Source organism: Poecilia latipinna, unplaced genomic scaffold, assembly GCF_001443285.1.
Source record: "Poecilia latipinna isolate Pla-1442-1.1 unplaced genomic scaffold, P_latipinna-1.0 Scaffold1215, whole genome shotgun sequence".
NCBI lineage: Eukaryota > Metazoa > Chordata > Actinopteri > Cyprinodontiformes > Poeciliidae > Poecilia > Poecilia latipinna.
In genome coordinates, this window is record NW_015113831.1 from 100984 (window position 1) to 123606 (window position 22623).

At 36.5% G+C, this 22623-nt stretch overlaps 1 protein-coding gene across 1 annotated transcript in view; it reads left to right on the forward strand.

Annotated features, from left to right (window-relative positions):
- Nucleotides 1–22623, forward strand: part of adgrb3 (adhesion G protein-coupled receptor B3) — a 146342-nt gene that overhangs the window by 56392 nt on the left and 67327 nt on the right. The window contains exons 3-10 of the mRNA XM_015053940.1: nucleotides 1909–2019; nucleotides 4431–4592; nucleotides 10282–10446; nucleotides 11863–12027; nucleotides 14293–14457; nucleotides 15041–15142; nucleotides 20127–20233; nucleotides 21339–21533. Of these exons, the coding sequence (XP_014909426.1) occupies nucleotides 1909–2019; nucleotides 4431–4592; nucleotides 10282–10446; nucleotides 11863–12027; nucleotides 14293–14457; nucleotides 15041–15142; nucleotides 20127–20233; nucleotides 21339–21533 (1172 nt within the window). The remainder of the gene's footprint in view (nucleotides 1–1908; nucleotides 2020–4430; nucleotides 4593–10281; nucleotides 10447–11862; nucleotides 12028–14292; nucleotides 14458–15040; nucleotides 15143–20126; nucleotides 20234–21338; nucleotides 21534–22623) is intronic.

Genomic DNA, 22623 nt, shown 5'->3' on the forward strand with positions numbered 1-22623 from the left:
TTTTTTCCCTTTATTCCAATTATGGACCCATTGTTTAACACAATCAGATTAATACCATTTGTTTTGTCGGGCTGCTGGCTCTTCTGGTTGTGACCACATAGTTTATTAAAACATTTTGAAAAAGTAATGAATAGATCATTTGAGATGATTGATTTCCCACTTTATACCTTGTGAACATAGAAGTCAAAGGATGTTAGCCGTCTGAAAGTTGGGGAATGCAGGGATCTGAGGCAGTTTAACATTTTGAAGAGAGTTTCTGATGAAAACTATGAAGCCAGTTCATATCTTGCCTGCAGTGGACAACTCTCTGGGCATCATTATTTAGCATGAATCCAAAATGGCTATAAATTATAGCCAGTCCAAGAAGGGTCCAAGACCAAGACAAACTTCTATCGTATTAACTCCAGTTAAAAAAAGCAGTTCACATGAGCTCAAATTTAGTTATTTTAAAACCGTCAATACATTTTGGAGCAAGAGATTATTTATGACTAAGCTAATGAATTTTTGCAGAAGAGGATTTTAGAGGCAGCGCTCATCAAAGGTTTTTCTTGTGTGTACTGAGAACAGAGCAAAGTTATCAATTAAACACTTTAATTCAGAGTAAAGTAAAAAATTTTATGTTAAAATGTTGTAAAAAGCAAACAGACAATAGTGATTTAAATGTACTCTAATTTTATGCATTTTTACCCTTCGTGCAACTCTATCAATCAGCTTCTCTGGACAAAAACTTTCGGTTTCATTCTTAATGTGGGTTTCACGCTGACAGATAATTGGCCTTGCTCTGCTTCTGCCTCCATTTGCTGTGTAAATAAATATCATCTCCTTTGTAAATCAATAATAAACTGACTTGCACATAAACCACTTTAAGTCTGGTTTGGTCTTGGTACCGTATTGGGCCAAGAGAACTAACAGCTGCAGGTAAGATATACATCACTTATATATTCATTGGCAGAACCTCACTTCAAAAATTCTGCACCAGCCCTTTAAACATAGAGTCAAGACTTTAAACATCCATATCACTGGCTGATGCATTGTACTGTCTGATGTACTAACATAAGTTATGTGTGAATCTGTTGTTAATGCATCACGTGTATTGCCAAACAGCAAACGACAAAATCATCCCATTCGGCCCACACTGCCAGAAGTAATGCTAGTTTTAAATCAAAACTTGAAGTATCAAATAATTTGCATAAGCTATTTAAGTATCGATCGCTGTCTCGGATTTACTTCAAACAGCTGATGCAAATTCCAAACACACTATTACTAGCATCACTTTTCTCAGTGTCGTTGCACTGTTCTCATTGTGTCTTTGTTCCTCTGTGGGAAACAAAGAGGACATGCACTGTAATGTATACAGCTCAGAATACATTTGTATACGGTTATATTTTGGGCTTTGGTCAACCAAAAAGAATTGAATGAAAATGTGAGTTTACCGAGGAAACCGTGGATCAATAGCATGCTATGTCCATGACCCCCTTCCTATGTGGCTTTCTGATGGCTTACACATTTTTACTTTCATTTATCTTTGTTTTCTTTTATGGGTGCGCAGGTGGGAGGGAAGGAGGGTGGGCTTGTAGCTGGTTGAATAATTTGCCAGACTCGTCTAAACCAGAGTGAAATTACTTGCATGTTTTCTATATGTCTTCGCTGTGCTTTCAAGTTCAATTAATACTTCCAACTCACCCTTAAAAATTTGTTGCATTGTTCTATGCCATAGAGAGAACAAAATGAGATTTTTTAAAAGAAAGAGAAAAAAAAACAACAAAAAAAACTTGTGTGGTCTTTGTTTCTAGCCATGTATTGCAGTTTGCTTCAAATATCCTGAAAACAGAATGTAATAAGCTTTTGTTCTTTAAGAAGATCATGTTTAAGCCTAGCTTTCATATGAACCTCTATTTTGTCCCATAGAATATGGAATGATCGGAGAGCATACAGTAAAAAGTCAGCGGCCACGATCAGTTCATGACACAAAGGCCCTGAAGGAGCAAGCTGAATCTGCTAAATTTATGGCACAAACTGGTAATGCAATAGCTATGTTTCTTTACTTTATTTTGTTAACTAAACTTAATTTCATCATGCATGCTCTCTCTTGTACTGCACTTTTCAAGTGGAAATGTTTTGCATTTTTATTTTTCCCTTCCCATTCTCAAACGCCACATATAAAATTAAGGACAATAAATTTCCCATCTATTCATGAGTATTTACTTTGAATTTAGAGCCTAATTTTTTTTTGTGAATGTTTCTTTCATTGTCATATAGTGAGGTGACAAGTGGCTTATTCACACAGACTTTTTGAAGAACATTAATTAAACAGCAGTTCAAAAGTAAGGAACTGATGTGGTTAATCATTTTCCTCCTAGACACAATAAATTAAATGTCATTTGAAAAAAAAAAAAAAAAAAAAGGACCCTTGAGCAAAAACGAAACACTTTCTAAAAGTGAACTGATAGATGCTGCCCTTAGAGAATCACTGAAGCTTTGTGGCTTTATCAAGGGCAGCATCAAATTCATTGTTAAAGCCAGAAGGGATCTAAATTCATTTAATGCATCTTATGACATGTCACCCTATACTTTTCTAACTTTAATTAAAAAAGAAAATAAGGCTAACAGAAATTAAACCAACAATATTGAGTTTTTAGTTTTAAGTTCTTTTGTGTTTTAATTAGAAAAATCTTTTTTTTTTTTTTCCTCACATGGGTGGGTTTATATCTAACTGTTATTGAGATTTTTATTTTCCTTATTTTGATTTTGGGAAATGTTTTTATTTTTGTCATGGGTTGATCCATTTATATTTCTGCCATTGTTTGACAACCGTCTTTCCTTTCATTGCCGTTTTGATTTATAAAACACAACACATCCAACACATACATGCCTGTACTAATACACACTCATTAACATTCCTCCTCTCCATCCGCCGCAGGTGTGTCTGTTCCCCTGTTGAGTCACATTGCTGGGCTTTTCTGTTTCTCATTCTCACCCGATTTACTCTCCCTATACTGCCTCATTGAACAAATTGATCCACCTTTCAGTCTATTTTTTATGATCTCCAAAAATTAAAGGCAGGATTAAGATCCTATTTGGCTGAATCTGTGTCCCGTGAAACAAGTTAAAAGCATACCGTGTTTTTTTTTTTTTTTTTTTTTTTTAATTCCGATCCAGTCTGATGACTCACAATGACATAAATGTATTCAGAGCTGCAACTAAACGAAAATGTTCATCTCTGTGTTAAATTGTTTCTCTCAAACATTAAGCCTCAAAGAAAATTAATACTTCACCTGGGGGTTTGACATAATCAGACATCAATTATTTGGTGACAACTCTGATGAATTTGTCTCCACAACTCTCACTAAATGATTCCTTTTGCATTTCGACTATCAGGAAATTGGAATTCATCTCAATGCTTCATTATATTTACATGGCTTCATCCAAGGCCTTTTTTAATCACAAAGGGCCCCATAGGGGTTCCTATATTACTTACATACCCATCAATAAATATATGTGGTAACTTTGTTCGAAGTCTGCATACAGATTTACATAACTGTGGAATCATGCAGCCTTAAAAACGTGATCCGTGGAAACAGAATGCTCCCTTCTTTGTGGTTCAAAGCAACTTTTTGGCACCACAATTTGAACTTAATTTGAGAAAAGGTCTAACCCAAAAATGAAAATGTGTGTGATTTCTAAAAAAAAAAAAAAAAAAAAAAAAAATACTGCTAAAGTTATAATTTTCCTTGATAACAAGGTTATCATATAAAAACAAATTTCAAAACCAATAGCCTTTCATCAATGTTATCAAACGTAGATGGTTCACCGCAGTGCAAGGGAATCCTCCTCTAAAATCCTTTTTTCCTGAACTAACACCATTAAATTCCATTTTCTATTTTTTATTTTTTTGCAGATGTTGTCTTTCTTGCATGTCACCACACTCTTGTAAATTTTTTTGTTTTGCTTTCAGTTTTACCAAAATGCATGCATTTCTTTAGAAAATGAAGTAAAAAGTTAGATGTAACCGTGATGTGTACTGTAATACCTTCTCTGTGATCTTTGCATAAATACACATTTTTTTTTTTTTTTTTTACTTTCTGGTAGAAGACTGATTAATTTACACAGCTCTGGAACACTGCAAACATAATTAATGCAACTACTCTCTGTAATTGCAGTTGGAAAAACACTTATGTGCTGCATGCAAATTAAACATGAAGTCAGACGAATTAGGCTCAAGTATTCATCAAAGATCACATAAAGGTGGCACAGACTGTATAATAGCGATTCTGTAAATCTTTAGAGTCCCCTTTCTAACCCTAACGTGACTCATGTTGGCCCCTTCCAACTTTACTCAACCCAGCCCAACTTGCCCCACCCACGCTCCGTAAGCCGTGCCGCAGGACCGTATTGCTGCATTTAACTAGTGTCACCCTTCTCCCACACAGGTGAATCAGGTGCAGAGGAGTGGTCCCAGTGGAGCTCATGCTCTGTAACATGTGGTCAAGGGTCGCACGTGCGAACAAGAACATGTGTCTCACCATACGGAACACACTGCAGCGGCCCTTTAAGAGAATCAAGGGTTTGCAATAACACTGCCCCTTGTCCAGGTAGTGTTAGCCGCAGATTCTTGATTATTAATGTTTTGCTTCTTTGTTGTTGACATGGGAGGAATTTTGTTGTTCTGTTCTAACAAAACTTTGAATGTGTCTATATTTAAGAATGTGCTGTTATTATTTAGAGCTATTATAATTAATCTAATCTTTCCTTTTTCCAAATATTTTTGTAATTGTTTTTTTGTTTTGTTTTGTTTTTTCTTCCATCATCACTTTTTGAGTTTTCCCATTCCATATAACTGTAAAGCAATACATCAGCATAAAAAAAGAAAAAAAAAAAGAAAAAAATGGTTTCATGACATGTGGACCTGCATGGAGCTCGGGGAGTTGTAGATACTGATGTCGTCAGCGTCATTTCCTTGAAGGTCAACTGTGCATTTTAAAATAGCTTGGCAGAGTTTCTCCAAACAAGCTGGAAGGTATTTCATCATAAACTTATAATGGCATGGCAAATGAGTCACTGGTAGTCAAGTATCAGAATCAGAAGCTTTTCTGACTGGTGATTGCAGCATGCTAATGCTTGTTAGTATTCATCTAAAAGGAATGCGAACCCCCCTGTCACCATTATCCATTTTTGGAATTATTTACACAGATAAATAAGTAGACTTAGCAATTAAATTCTGCACTCGTGTTTGGTTTGACGAAGCTGATAAATCCGGTGCTTCTGAGACTACATCGCAAACACCAGAGTAATTGAAATGATTAGAAAACACTGCAAGCTGCATCTTCTGATAGCGTCTAAGATTTTAGATGAAGCATACTTCTTTTACCAGATGGGACATGTGTAAGTAAGAACTCGGTGGCTTTCAAGCAGGTAATGACCTTTTGTTGAATGTGAGCTCTGAGAAACGGAGCCCAAACTTGTGCAAAACTGAAATAATGTAAGATTGTCGCACCGTGCTTAGCAATTTGGCATTAACACATAAAAAGAGAAAAAAACAATTCTAAAACCTTTTGCTACAAGACACTTACTGAACAAAAGCTTAGTGTGTCATAGCTTTTATTATTATTATTATTATTATTATTATTATTATTATTATTATTATTATTATTATGTTTGCTAATATATCATTTCTGCCATTTTAACTGTTGAATAATTTTGTTTCCTGTTGTGATGAACAAAGAGATTTTTTTTCACTTATTATAAAATCAGAACCTAATTTTTGGAAGCTGTCTTCTAAAATCAGTTATTATTTAGTAGAGCTGCAGTAAACCTTTCTACACCAATGTAGTAGGTCAGTCCGAACAAAACATTTGTATAATTAAAGTCTTGTAGGAATGACAGATAACTGATTGATGATTTAAAGATTAATACTCCCTGTATTATGCCGAGATTGAAATATACTCCAATGCTGCATAAATATTTCCAAGTAACAGTTCTTGGTCTAAAACAAACCCAAGGCCTGTTGTCACAATCAGTGAAAACAGCAACACCACTGGTGAGCACTGCAGGGTGAAATCAAACATGCTGTTAGGAAACCAAGGCTTCCACAAAAGTTGTGAGACTGTTCTCAAAACAAAGCATCTGCCAAAACAGATTTCTGCGTCATGAAATATCTCCTTTGATTCTGTAGTCCTCTTTATAACTGAACCGACAGTGTTCACCTTTCTGCCTTTGAATTACATTCACTTTATGTTGCAGAAGGAAAACAGCTCAGGAGTTCTGGGGGAAAAAAATTGCATCCCTAAAGGATATGTGCAATATAAGCAAACAGTACAAACAGTAATGTTAAGATGTTTTATTGGAGCACATATTTAGCCATATTGACAAATGTGGCAATGTTGCTTGATTCTGCTTAAATGACATCACCAATTTACAGCTTTTTTTTTTTTTTTTTTTTTTTGTTACTAAAGTCATACAAATTGCCATCAGATTTGATTTATTATGACGTCTTTTATTAAGCACAGTCCTGTACTTCTGATGGTTTGGTAATTGAGGAGAAACAATCTGGTTTTATAGAGACACGGCGTTAAAAACAAAAAGTGAAGAAAAAANTATAAAAATGTTTATGTTTTTAAATGTATCATATTGTATAAAAACAATATTTGCAACTTGTGGAGGTATTTTTTGCAAAAACTACATAAATTATTATTAAATATAATAATAACTATTGCTATGTAAATTATAAGTATAGCAATTTTATTTAAGTCTTGCTTCCTCTTGACACAAAATAATAATAAGACAACATAGAACTGTTTCCCCAACAGTCAAAAAATGGAAGTAAGCTCATTGGTTAAGTGAGAACTAGCTTTTGATCGTTTAAAGATTAAGGTTGAAATGTACTATCTAGAGTAAATTAAAAGTGGATGTCGACTAAAGCTTAAATATGTTTAAAGGGAAGGGTAACCTCAAATGTTGAAACAATAAAGAGCATTTTCATTTACCGGTATTTCCAAAATAATTTTGTTTATGGAACAGAATCTTACATTTTTTTCTGACACTGCACTCTTTATAATATCATATCAGTGGACCAAAAAGTAGATATTATGGAGCTAGTAAACTGAGTAGTCTGTTTATTGTACCGACAGATATGCTAACATTATTTTTTTTAACAATGTTATCTAAAAAAAAAAAAAAAAAAAAAAAAAGGGGGGTGGGTTGTGGTCCTTTGGTGCCAAACTAAACTAAACTAAGCTAAAATAAATTAGAAAAGTTTTTTTTTTTTTTTTTTGCATAGAGGAAGTGCCAAGTCAAACACACATTGTGATATTAAAAACAAAATCTTTAAGGACTTGAAGATGTCATGCTGCGTAAACTCATTATCATCAAACGTTGTTCACACGGATGCCAGACTGTGCCAGTGATTGCCTTAGTTAGAATAGAGTAATAGATATTTGAGAATAAATGTATAGAAATTACAAGCAGTGATGCTTCTGATATAAAATCCTTCTAATATTAAAGATGGGTGAACAAAAGAAGACCGTGATGGTCACTCTAATAGCTCAGAATGGGAGGTCACTAATAGCAAGTTGGTTTTAGCACAATCTTCCCAGGAAATTCCTTCTAGTGCCTGATGTTTGATGGAGGCATTATTTTCAAGCTGTGGTGAACTCGTCATTCTGAAGAGTCTCAGATCACCAAATCAGTCTCCAGAGTTACTCTATGCTACGTTATATATAACCAGAAAAAACAAAAACAAAAAACATAGTACTGTGAACAAAATTTTAACGACAGTAATGATGATGGTGAACTGTTTTGATGGCTTTGAGCCTAGGAATTTTTAAAACAAGGTTATACCTTGAAGTTATGATGAGGTTCAGTTTAGACTTGTCTCCTGATTGTGGCCTAAAACTTGGACTTACTTTATACTTTCCATCTGTAAAATATTGTTTCTGACAAATAACAGGTTTTTTTTTTATTGGAAATGCTATTATTATACGTGTTACTTGTGACTAAATGTCTCTTCAACATACAATTAAACATTAGGTTTGGTTGATATTCCAAGTTTTAATTTAGCCACCAGCATCACATTTAATGTTTAAGCAACCATACGAATCAAAAACCTTTCTCTTTATTTGCAAATGTTCCTAATCTGAGCTCGATCATGTGCATCAAGAAATCTAAAGCATGCACTGCAGCAGTTATTGGAGGAAAAATAAAAATACCCATGAAAATTGACAGATCCTTGAAGAAAAATGTTAAACCTTTGCATTCTGGCTGCAGCTAGTCCAAGATAAAAAGGTTGAATCTCAATGAGAGGTTTTGAAGTACAGTTTAATTCAAGATAGTCTAGTTCAATATAGCTAAATAAAATTATTTTTTTGCAAATATTTTGCCTCTGATCTTAATCTGGTCTAAAAATAAATTACTTATTATAGCGTATTGTGATTGCTCTTGGATGTAATAATGGCTGTAGTTCAGAAAAAAAAAAGACAAAAAGACTCAATCCTGTTTCATCAGCTAGCTGTGTTGACTGACCGCTTTGAACCCTAAATTTTCAAAGTAAATGCTTCAACCACCAGGGGACTCTTAGCTGAGAGCATCAAAGCAGCACCTAGAGGCAGGGACAGATGATGGCTTACCTTCCGACTATGAACCTGATCCCAAGATTTGTGCTTCATGGATAGTGACCCTTCAGAGGAAGAATTATCCACTCCCTGTGGACAAAGACGTCAGATTTTAAGTTCTTAAGCCCTATTTGCAGTGAAGAGAGGAAAAAAGGCCAACAGAGATCCTGGATTTACATCAATTTTCCATAAATTATACCCTCAGGTTGCTTTTTTTGTTTTTTTCTTTAGGAAAATGTTGTTTGCACAGCTGGGTAGATCAATTCCTACCACTCTTACTACAATATTTTGTAGGTCAACAGAGATCATTATATTTTTTTTTAATTAGCTAAAACCTGTTTTTATTAACATCATGCATCTGTAAAAGCAATTTTTCTGTGTGTTTCTCAATTGTATCACTGAATGCATGTATTGGTTCAAATAAAAACCCAACTGTAACTTCAAATAGTTAACAAGAGGTTAATCTCACATTTGGAAGAAGACAGTTTTATTACAATTAGCACGAGGTGAAATGGGAGAGTTGCTTCTTCTGCATGCCTTTCAGATTTCCGTATTTTACTCTCCAAAATAAAACTTTTAGCCAATGACAAATATTCTCTGCAGCTCAGTAAAAATTCACCATCTGTCAGTTCAATGTGGCTGAGCTTAGAGGCAAACCTAAACGCCATAATGATGTCATCTTTAAGTGGCTATTGTTCACACCGATGTTTGCTTTTGTACAAATTGAATTATTATTAAAAAAGAACCTCAGAAAAAGAAGATAAAATATATTGCATATGTATGCATACTATATATTATGTTTTCAAAATGTAGTTTATTATTATTTTGAGCAACGTATTTTAATAACACAATGAGTTGGACTGTTAAGAAATACCCTGGGAATTAGAGTATATCACATTTTTTTTTTTTTTATAAATTATGTATTTTTATCCAAATATAAAAAAAGAAATAGGTTTGTCTTTTTTTTTATTTTGAAGCTGTTACTTTTGACCTACTAGATGAGAATAAGCAATCTGTCCTGAGAGTCTAAAAAAGCAGAAAATTCCAAATTTCCAAATCATTTTGATGACCCGTTGCTACTGCGTAATAAAATGTGCTTCCTTTTTTTTTAGTTCAAATTTTCCTGATATTTAATCTAAAAGGCCATCACCTGAAAAAGTCTAAAACATCACTAGCTATTTAGAGGCCTAGAAACAAGTTACAGGTTGTGACTCGTGTGATAACCCCTTGATCTATATTTTGGTGTATGGACAGATTCCTACAAACATTGTCAGGTCACATTACACCACAGGTTGGTTGCTATTACACTCCCTTCCAGCCAAGAAGCCTCAAGCTGAAGCAAATGGGCTAAGTTCGTTCTCTGTGGAGAACCATCTATGTGAGATTTACTTCCTTTTTCTAATCAATATTTTCAGGTGTTTGGTGAAATTGGTTGTGAAGAAGTATTTGTTGTGGTTTTGCAAATAATAAATACCCAAAAGATTAGAGAAGCTGGATGTCTCTGGCGGAGACTTTGCAAATCTCTGCACTGTGTGTTGCGTGTATCACTAACATGTTGCCAAATACTGTGATTGATTTTATTTCCTTTCTGGCTCAGTGACGTTTGAGTGGTTTGTTTATGCTGTAACAAAGAAGGAGACATTGATTAGGCCTGACGCCCTTTCTGTGCCCGCAGTACACGGTGTATGGGAGGAATGGTCACCGTGGAGCCTGTGCTCATTCACATGTGGCCGGGGTCACCGCACTAGGACTAGGATGTGTGCTCCTCCCCAGCACGGAGGCAGGGCCTGTGATGGACCTGAGACCCAGACTAAACTTTGCAACATAGCCCTGTGCCCAGGTATCACATGTCTGCTCTCTAAATATATTCCTATCTTACAATTGCAACAATGTTCTCAAAAGGCATGGATATAAGAGGATTTCAAAAAGTTGAAATCCTTAAGATGAACTCATTTTTTAAAAGATCTGTTCATCTGAATTACACAGCTTAAGCTGTGTTGTCTGTAATTTATGCAGTACTGTCAAGGTAAGTCAACAAGAAAGATCGGATAGAGGATTTGTGCTGCATTTGAGCCTTCTTTCAAAATAATGCGGTTTAGGAAACCCTGTTGAGATTGAAGACAGTAATACTAACATCAAAATCACTTACTTGCAATTGCCTGGGAATGGTAAGCAGATTAGTGGTGATGAGTTTTTCCACACAGTGAATGTTAGCTGTGCTCTGGAAAGCAGAGTTCATGGAAAACCCTTAAGTTCTTGCTCTTTTCCTGGAAGCACCTTGCAAGAAACTATAAATCTTCATAATATACATTTTGATGTAAGGGATTCTTTACCAACCTTATTTTCTTTTATAATATTTAAAATAATTTAGCTTTTGATTATTTCTTAGTTAGGCCAGTTTATGAAAAAACAAACAAACAAACAAAAAAATGACAGTGCCTTGCACAAAATATTTAAACACTTTGAACTTTTCCACATTTCATTATGTTACTCCAACAAATTTTAATGGACCATCTGCAAATGCCACAAACCATGTATAAAGAAGGTGCTCTGTGGAGATGCTTTTCTGTAGCTGGTACAGGAATGACCACAATTGAAAGCAAGATGAATTGACCTTAATGTAGGGCAATACTGCAGTAAATTTGCTAGAGCCACCTAAAAACATGAAACTTGACTTTACAGAACAACATTCAGTGCTAAAATGCATTTGTTTAGATCAAACCATACAAATCTGTTGGCGTGGTCGGCCCTGTCGCAACTTAAAAATGTTGTTCACAGACGCTTCTTACTGACCAAGAACTACTTTACAAAGAAGGATGAGAAAAAAAAAAATCAATCTCTACTTGTAAAAAGTCAATAGTTACACGCTGAAAGCTTTACAGGTACAACTATGGTGAAATTATGGCTAAATGTATTTTCCCACCACACTTACTAGATTTTTACTTGGACAAAAATAAAAATATAATTTTCCTTGTGAATGTGAATGAAATCTCAAAGGGATTTTTTTTTTTTGCAAGGCACTGCAGCACAGAATCCCAGCCTGCACAATTTCCTTTTTTTTCTTTTCTCTCTTTTTTTTTTTTTTTAGAAAAAAACACAAGCGTTCATGTAACAGTTTGCTCGCTGCTTGATATCTGTTTTATTGGCTTTCAATCTGAGAGAGGATACAAAAATCTGAATATCTCCCCCTGTTTCTGTCTGCCCTCTTTTCCCCCTCGCTTGGGACATGCTTGTTGGGTTGTGGTTGGTGCCTCAGTGGACGGACAGTGGCAGGAGTGGAGCTCTTGGAGCGATTGCTCGGTGACCTGTGCCAATGGCACTCAGCAGAGGACCAGGCAGTGCTCAGCAGCCGCCCATGGGGGATCTGAGTGTCGCGGTCACTGGGCAGAAAGCAGAGAGTGCCATAATCCTGACTGCACAGGTAAAAATCCTGAGCCTCTTAATTCTTTATCCACTTTTATGTCTAAATTGGAGATGATGACAAACAGAGGCTTATATGCATGTCTCTTGTATTTTATTGCACATTATTACAATTATTAAATACCGGTATCATTACCAACGGGTCTGGGTAGTCTTTCAACTTGCCTTTACGTAGCTTGTGCACTCTTTCCTTTGCCCGACAGCAAGAACCAAAGCTGTGTTGTAAGAATCAAGACTTATGTATAATACCTTGCTTTATCAAACGGATTGGAAAAAAATCTGCTTAGATAGACTGTATGCATTTCACATAATTCAACGTTAGCTGCCCAAAACTGTCTGTCAACATTGTGAATGTATTAGACGTTCAAAGACGTCAGCTTAATGGTCTTGATCAGGCTTTGAATTGTCTGATCATGTGAAGGGCCTGAGCACTCCCATAATCTCCTGATGCAATTTCCACTGCAGCAGTGGAAAACAGCAAGGTTTCAGTGCTGCGTTTCACTGGAATGCTTTTGTTGAGTGTTTCAATTGTATCAACGAGGAGTTAATTTCTCTATTTCAGACCATCCGTCTAACATTTGCAGCCAGCTCCCTGACCTTGTTCTCTTTTCGGTCCATAAGATATTAAAGCTCAAGTATTCATAGTTTTCATTTTATGTTTAGATAGTGCTGCCTCCGAGTGAATCAACACCTTGCACCATTTGCTAATCTATTAAGTTGTGTCTGCTTATAGCAGTTATCAGCTTTTTTTTCCCCACGCTGTAAGCCAAGTATTATTCAGAAAATAAATGATTACTTTGAAAAGTACACATATTGACTATGTGAGATCCAAGGCGAAATTTGTAGAACCAAGACTGAAAAGGAATAGAAAAAATTCCCAAATATAAAAATAATTCAGGCCTGTGCTGGATTGAAATTTACTGTTTTGAACTGCTGCCACATTGAGCTCTTTGTAGCACATGAGCATGCATCTGTTTGAGGAATCAATCGCTCCTGTGTGGACCGATCCACGAGTAAGTAGCAAGATCTGATCAATGTCTTCAGAGAGTTTTGGCCAACAGGTCGTAAGGGTTTCTGCTGTTTGTCTCATCTGGAAGCCGTTCTGATGGAGGATAGATGTAGGATGTAAAATGTGTTTATATGTGTGAAGCAAAGGATAAGTGGAGGTTAAAATGAGAGTGGAGCGTGTTTCCTGCTTAGAGGGTGTTGTGCTTTTCTGTTCAGACAAGTGCATGTTGCTGAATATGTTGCTGAAGGGAAGGAGTTTTTGTTGTTTAACAGTGTTCATAACAAGGACAGAACGCATACTGCTTCATCTGAGAATTTTTTGAATGAAAAACATCCTAGGTGTCTGTTTTATTTTTGTGATTTTGTCATCTTGCATCCATAAATACAGCAACGTGCGGCTTTAATATGATAAACCAACACAAAGTAGTGCATAAATGTTGAAGGGAAGGAAAAATACATTCTTTCTTTCTAAGTTTTAGCTGTGCCATTCTTTGTTAGTTTTCAAGAGATGGATTGAACAATACGCCATTAGATGTTCAAATCTTTGGGTATTGTTCTGTAAACCATGATCTCATTTTTTCTTAATAGTTTCATTTCAGATCCGTGTGCGGCACCTCTTAGTTTTCATGATATTGTTCGTTCTCTGAAGTTCTCTAACAAACATCTGAGGCCTGTGAATAACATCTGCATATCTACTGATTCTAAGTTACTTACAGATGGGCTGTATTTAGTATTCAGAGAGTGTCTGGAGATAACTAATAGTCCTGGGTTGTGTTTGGGTGACTGGGGTAAAGAAGGCTGAATGCAAATGAAGACCACATGTTTCAGACTTTTGTTTGTAGAATTTTATGAACACTGCATATAATTTTCTTTCACTTTCATGTGCAATTATGTGTTGGTCTATCTATTCTCCCCGAATACCTTGAATTTCAGTGGTGTAGCATGGGAAAACGTGAAAAAGATTCAGAGGTGTAATTACATTTGCAAGGGACTCATTCATCACTCTTTTAGCAGCTTCTTTAACCAGTAAACATGAGATCTTGTCTTCTTTTTTGCAATGTCGCCAAACGTTCCACCTAACGACTTTATTAAAACAACAAACACATCAAACACATATCAAAAATGACATTCAAGCTAAAAGCTTCAAGGCCACCACATAAAACACAAAGACGGACTGTATCTTTGGCTTTGCTTTCTCTTCTTCTTCTTCTTTTTCTCTGAAAGTATCAGTTTCTCACCAGTATTGATTCTGTTTTAGCTAATGGCCAGTGGAATCCCTGGGGTCCGTGGAGCGGCTGCTCTAAGTCCTGTGATGGAGGAGGGCAAAGGCGTGTCAGAGTGTGTCAGGGGGTGGCGGTGACCGGGCAGCAGTGTGATGGGAACGGAGAAGAAGTTCGAAAGTGTAGTGACCAACGCTGCCCAGGTGAGTCAGAGGATAATAAGCCTCGAGTCTGAGGAGTCACAGTCAAGGAAAGAGGGATGTGGGTTGATAATTATCTGTGCAGAATAAGTGACGTGTCATGTTATACAAGATAAGATAACGCAGAATCAGAAGGAGACGGAGATAAGGTGACGTGGATGACGGAGTGTGAATATGTATGCTTTGATGCATTAAGGGCAGACTGAGAAACAGAATAATCATCAGGTTGCATTGTGTCTTTTTGAAGTGGAGTGTGAAGCAAAAGGTCTCTTAATGCTTCCATTCTGTGAAATGCACAAAGCAATTTAAAAAAATAAATAAAATAAAATAACATCAAAACCCCTTTTAACTTTGTAGCCCCCACACTCACAAAAAAAAACACAATTTAAGAGGCAACCGTTCTATGATAATCCCTAAATTACATGCTGATATTCACTGACACTGTTGCAGCTTTGATCTCTTATATTTCCATACATTCTAGTCTGAAGTATGAAGAAATTGTTGCATCACGTTGGAAATACTAAAAAAAAAAAAAAAAAAGCTCTTTGGATTATTGTAGCATCACTTGTATCATTTTACTCTCCAGCACCGTATGAGATTTGTCCAGAGGACTATGCAATGTCGATGGTGTGGAGACGGACCCCTTCGGGAGAGCTCGCTTTCAACCGATGCCCACCCAATGCTACAGGTAAGAAATGATAGTCCAGTATGAAATGAGGAAAGCAAGTTAACAAACACTGAAGTAGTACAATCACATCTACAGATGCTCAGTGTTGGAAATACTGCTCATTGAATATGAACGTAAATTAGTTAGTGCCTCAACACATTTTAGAGAGTTGCGGGGATAGTTTTACAATTTTAGAGTTGTAGGTTAAACTTTTTAACTTCCTCCAGTTTTTGTGCTCTTCTTCTTTAAGGAAGTGTTTCTCCCAACTGTGATGTAGTGAAAACCCTCTGCCAAATGAACAATATGCTTGTACAGTTTTATACCAGACTGTGTTTCTTCATCTGAGAACACAGCACATATTCATTCAGTCCATTTCCATATTCTCTGGGGTTACTCCAGGCTGCCCCTGTCAGACCACAGCCTGTGCACTGAATGGGAAAAATGGCTAACTTTGATCCCAAAGGCATTGTTAAAGGTTGAAGAAAGCCACACTGAGATGCCTTATCAGACATGAAGCAAAGGACATGGATGTGTAGACTGAGAGAAGAGAACAGGTGATGCATGTTTTGAATTTGAGGGAGGGGCAGGAGAGGAAGAGAAGAAGGGGAAGAAGAGAGAGAAGTAAAACGTTGACAAAGAATGGAGCCTGTGATATATCTGCTGTGATACCTTTGTTTTTGCTGAAGGTCAAACTGCTAACAAACATGCAACAGAACGAGGAGGGGGGGTTTTGGACGCTGAGGTTAGATGTGGGTTTGGCACAGTGAGCTGTTGCTCTGGTGTTCCTATCTGACATTTATTTCATAGGAAAGAAGTGGGACTCTGGCAAACTGGTTGCAAACTCACTGTTATTCACAGATGGCTCACCTGGGGCAAAGTTAAGCAGAGGAAGATTTACTAGAATGACATTAACTTTCAGGCTTGACATTAGTTTTATGGTCAATAACTGCTTGACACTGTGCATGCAGTAGCTTCAGGTGTGTACTGTGTGTGTGTGTGTGTGTGTTTCTTTTTACTTATTTTGGACTTGTTAAGGGAAACATTAACCCTGGATTTGTGGAAAGGTTATATCGTAATAGCCAAATTTAGCCAAAATCTAGCACTTTATTTATTTATTTTTTTTTTATCAGCAGATTTTATTTCATTGAGAGCACTGAGTTCCCATACAACCAGGAAAAGTTTGTAATTTGATTTAATTCTGTTCTAGGTTTGAAAAGGCATAAAAATATACAGATTACAAGAAATATTTGTATTTCAAGGCTTCATTCCATCCATCCATACATACATCCATCAAAATGTATATATATATATATATATATATATATATATATATATATATAGTTTAAAACTTCCTTCCTGAAATGTTGTATTTCTTTTTTTTTTTTTTTTTTTTTTTTTTTCTAATGAGCTGAAAAAGACCAAGAACCCTGGAGATTTGAGTCTAAAGAAATACAAAATTTGGAGCTGAGAAGTTCAGATCTATATTCTTCGTAATAATCAATGCTGATAGACTTTTTTGAACAGTGCACCAAAACATAAGTTTGCTCCTAATGTTATCGTACCTCTTTGCCAGAGAAGTACTTTATCTCTGAGCAGTATTATGATGAAGTACAAAACAGGAGATGGCAGACATATTTCATATTTAAGCACAGTGCCTCTGCTTGTCAAAGCTGGCACAGACCACAGGAAGAAAAAAAATATAATGACTAACTACAGCTGAGGTAAGGTCAGATTTATTTGTAAAGCCGTTAATCTTACTTTCAATGTCAGTAGGTGTTTTTCACAGGGGTCCAAATTATGAAACTATTAAAAAAAAAAAAAAAAAAAAACACTACTGAGCTGAAAGAGCAACAGTGAAACGTGAATATAGTACGGACATGTTTAGGGGCTTTTCCACAGCCTCGCTTCCTGTTGGTGGGATCATCAAGGTCATCACAGGAGGAGCGCAGGGCCATCAGCACTGCCTCGGTGATCATAGATGACAAGTGGTGTCAGAGACAGGAAGTACAGACAAAACATGAGGATTCACACACGCAGCACATAGATTTATGTTATATTTTATTTATGTATAAAGGATACCTTTACTGCATATATCATTTTGCATTAGATAAACCTAAGTTGAAAGAAATTAACAAAGCAAAATGAAACAAGCAGAAAAACCATTTCAGTGCTCATGTTGTCCATGTGTTATATACATTTAGTGGATCATAAAAAGCTATTTATTAGGTAAAGTTCCTTTCTTCTAAATAAAACAATCTGTTGTTGAAAAAGAAGCCAAACCCACTACACATTTAGCAAAATGTTTCATCATTCTTTAACATGTATATGCGCAGTTAGAGTTTGTAATTTCTGATATGTGTAAAATTGTTTTTAATAGGAATAGTACAGACACATGCTCATGTTTTATACCACTTTTTTGACATCGCACCATGATACTATATTGCTGACGTAAATCTACATGTCAGCAATATGTAGATTGCAATCACAATCATTCACAATAGTGAAATGGGAAGAACACTATAAGTAGCTTTCAAAATTAGTTTCCAAATAATATCAGTTGTGGTGTGTATTTCTATTTAGCTTCCACCTTTTGAGTGCCAAGACATGAAAGGTTTTCTCCATCATCCAGAGAATTTTTATTTTTATATTCCGCCATTTGTCGTGGTAAGGTTACAAAAAATATTTCTCGAAACTTTGAAGACCTGCCCTCTCCCTCACTGCTCTGTTAATCAATTCTGGCTGCGTCTTTTATCTTGAGGACAGGCTGTTTGTACAAAAGTTCCTCTTTAATAAGGACCCATGCTCGGTACACTGCTAAGGAAGACAGTAACAGGTCAGTGTCGTAGTAGAGTGCAGCCTTGAATTTGATCAAACACATCTCCACTGACCTACATTTCATATGCAGGGTACTGTACGTACTTCACAGATGATGCAAGGCCGGAAAGACTTATTAGTAGGGACTCGATGTCAAGGTTTTGATTTTCCACCGCTGACCCTGTATGATCTCACCATGAAAATGGATCAAAGCAAAATGAGAGACATTTTTTGAATAACTGAAAAATAAATGTTACTTCTCCTCTCAGTAATGCATACACCAGACTTTCGCACTTATAACTAATGTATAAATATTTTCTCCGTAAAGCTTTTCATGCACAGAAGCGGTCTCGGGTCCAGTCTTTCCTATTAAAAATTAATTTAGCCTTGAATCTGCCATTGTGGAATTTCTGATCAATTTTCCACATTCCACAACTTAGTCATTAATGTTGATGCAAGACTCAAATAGTGACATCTGTCATTAAAAATTTTATCTTCAAAAAAACAAAAACAAAGAAAAAAAAACACATTTCTCTGTTAATTTAAACTTTTCTTTTTAATAATATAAAACATGGCTGGGATTCAATGTTGTTTCTTTACTCTGTGCCTTTTTTGACAATTCTCACAGAGAATGGTGTGTTGCCTCTCTTAGTTAACTGTGACATTTGGAAATGTCACAGTTAGACCACTAAATGAATGCCTAATTTCCAGGTATCAAGCTGTAATATGATACACCTCTGGTGACTTCATTGAGTCGTGGAGCCTCAGAGTATTCTTTTGATGGCTGAAATGTGACATACAGCACCCAGGAGAAGCCGGTTTAGAGGGAAACAGATGCTTAGCGCAGTATAAAGCAGAAGGCAGGTGATGCTGTCCTGTGGGCTGCCTCATGGTGCTGCACGGGCGCTCCCAGGGTGTAATAGTGTTTTGCGCGTGTTCAAGATTTAAGACAAAACTCCAAGCTGTGGCTGTGGAGTTGAATGGGTGTTGGAGGTCTGGTTTGGATCTAATTCTGTGTGTGTGTGTGTGTGTGTGTGTGGAGGAAGAGGAAATAGTAAAGAGCTTGTCTGAAGTGCAGATACCCAGGGAAATATTTTGTACCTCTGGAGTTTTCCTTTAGGATATGAAGTGCCTGTGCTGAAGCAGTAAGGTGACGTGTGAAGTGCACTCCTAGTGATATTGGACCCTTATGTCGGCTGTACGCTGTGATGTGGGTGGATATTGGGTCGCTCTTCTGTTAACCATGTCTCTGTTTAAAAGCCAGGCAGACAAAACTGGCTGGAGTTAGGGAGTCCGGAATAGAATTTGATGTGGGGACACAATTACCACAACTGGTAATTTAATTAGATTTTTGGATGAGTACAACTGAGTGTCATCAGCTTAACAATGAAAACTGATCCTTTGAAGTCGAATAATTTTATCAAACAGCATAGTAAAATAAATAAATAAATAAAAAAGAAATAAAAATTACAAAAAATTACTCAACTGTGTGGTATCTTAAAGCTACCTCCACTGTAAGTAGAACAGAATAATTACAATAATTGTTTAGGGGTTTGTTTTCAACTTGAAGTACATGAAGCAGCTGTTATTGGTATGTAGGATGTTTTCTGGAAATGTTTACTTTTATTGCTTAAGGTTATGGTTTTCTCATTCATTTTGTCTGCAGTGCATATTGATAATTTGGTATAACCTAGTTTTTATTTGTTATTATTGAGCTGCTCCATGCTGTGGCTCAAAGCTCAAAGCTGTATCAGCACCGTCTGGAAAATACTAATAAATATCAATCGGATTATGTCGTTTGTTAAAGCAAAGCAACGTTATTCTTAAATGCCATTGTTTTCTTGCCAGGCTACCTGGTTTTACTCTTTTTATAACAATACAATTTATTTTCTACACAAACCCTGATGACAAAAATCATGGTATTTTGCTTTTGAACTACATGCCCATAAGATGAGCATGGAAAAAGTGATAATTCTCTCACAAAAAAACAGTTATTTCTCCCTGTTCTTTTTGTCTCTCCCCTTTCCATTCCACCACTCCCAATTGCCTTCCTGCCTTCCTATGCTTTCCCCCTAATCCCACATACCCTTTCCCCTCTTTGTGTTCTCTGTGCTTACTCATCTCTGCTCTTATCCCTCCTTCTCTGATTCCGCTCTCTGAATCTGTCGCCGTCCCCCCTCCGCTCTTGCAGGCACCACTAGTCGACGCTGCTCTTTGGATCACCGCGGCATGGCCTATTGGGAGAAGCCCAGCTACGCTCGATGCATAACAAATGAATTCAGATACTTGCAGCAAACAGTAGGTGCAAAGTCAGCTTCCTTTCACAGCCTCTGTGTCCAATGGATCATAAATTACCTCCCCAGTGTTTTCCCGCCCCCTTGATCTCATCACACTGTAGCCAAAGATTAACCCCTTTCGATGGTGAACGTGGTTAATCTGCAAATTAAAATACAGATTTGGTCGTATTATCTTTTTAGATAACAGTCTGGGTATCGGACTGTTTGATTTGTTGTTTCATGGCAGGGGTGCCCAAGTCCAGTCCTCGAGAGCTACCATCTCAACGACTCCAACACACCTTGATCAAATGAATCAGACCTTTGCAGAGCTGAGTTACTGCTAGTAAGAGAAGTCAGCCTTTTTACTCAACACATTGGAGCAGGGATGAATCTGAAAGTTGTAAGGACTGGACCTGGGCACGCCTGGTTTGTGGCATGTTCTTATCTGCATCGCTGTTCTTATTCTGAACACACTGAAATAGGCTGATGACATGTATTGGCTGAATGTAATTTGCTATGTTTTATTATTTGTATTGTAAACTTTATGTTCTTTAAAACAAGCATGTAAGCAGGAGAGAATTGGAGAAAAATCTAGTAATATATGTGACCTCTGTTTTTTCCACTTTTCTCTACACCCCAAAATCATTAGTTTTTTTGAAAGCCACTTAGAAATAAGTTCGCAAGATTCCTCTGCATAGTCTGGAAACACAGTAGTACATTATCTAGAATAGATAATTCTGCTAAGCTCCCCCTCACTGTTAGAAGAAAATAATCTACAAAGGCTGAGATAGCACATACGGTCCTGCACCTGTGAACATGTATTTATGGACATAATTCCTGTGCAGTGATGTGAAATGTAATTTCTCCATGCAGTTTCTGCCTAAATATGTGTCTTCTGCTCCAGTTACCTCCTTTATTCATATTGGCTCATTTCAAAACATCCGTGAGGCACAAAGCATTTCAGCCCAGCTTAGATATAAGTGTCAAATGAAGGGCCTCGAAGAGTCGACTCTTTTCTTCCCGATTTTTTGCACTCCATTTACTCCAAATGTGTAGCTCCATGTGTGCCTTACAAACTGGCAAGAGGACACTGATGCCCCAAGTTCTTTCTTCTCCTGTTCTTGGAGGTTCAGAGCCATCTTGCGAAGGGCCAGAGGACTCTGGCGGGGGACGGCATGTCCAAGGTTACCAAGAACCTGCTGAACTACACCCAGCCGAGGAACTTCTATGCCGGTGACCTACTCTCATCAGTGGAGATCCTTCGCAATGTGACAGAGACCTTCAAGAGGGCGAGCTACGAGCCTTCCTCAGATGACGTTCAAGTAAGTCCTCCAGCGACTTAAGTTTGACATGAGAAGTAGAGAATCTCTTCAGCCAAAATATATCAAATAGACAATAAAGGATTTTTTTTTTTTTTCGCTCAACCCTGCATTATATCAGATAAAACCGTTTCTAATATGTCTGAAATATCACAAAGGCTCACATATACCCCTTGCGGCTTTATCATATCAAGGAATCTTGATACATCGTAATCTGTTTCATCTCATCATGCTGGGGTTAACTGCAGTCTGATCCTCTTTTTGTCAATAGGATGATAGAGATTATAGCTAAAGCTCCACCCCATCTCCAATAAGACAATTTATGCCCTGGAAGTTGTGCCATTTTCAAAGACGTGATTCTCAGGCCTCCTTCTGGCTGCATATGTGTTACAGTTCATGCTTTGGTGACTGTATTCTGCCTGGGGATATTTATGATTACAGCAAAGTTGAATAGCAAAGAGATACATTTTGAATATTATAGTCATCTACGTGTGTGTAGATGAGGAAATGAATTCCTTCTTATCATTCCTTTTCTAAAGTTCTTATCCCACTTTTTTTACATTGTCAAATTTATTTTAATGCCATTCCTTACAAAGATGCGAGGAGGTGAATGAAAACAGAAGTAACAATTTATTTGTTTAAAAGTAGAAGAAATTCATGGTTGAATTATTTAGAAGTTCATAGTGAGTTTCATATTACACAGTGCAGCATCTGCTGACTAATGAGCCTTTATAATGTATTAAATAAGAAATGGTACCTGTGCAATCTGCAGACGGAATTACCATAGAATAAACTGAAATATATAAAAAAGGTTTTGCCTCCTTGCAAAGTATTAATTCCACTTTAACTTTTACAGAACTTGTCACATCATATTAACAAACTTCAATGAGATTTTACTTAAATGTTATGTGGTACACCAGCTTAAACTGATGTAAAGTAATATAGATCTCATACTTGATTTAAAAAATTGTTTAGAAATAAAAATGCAAAATTTGTCATGACATTGTATTGAGACGGCAAATAATAATAATAATAATAATAATAATAATAATAATAATAATAATAATAATAATAATAATAATAATAATAATAA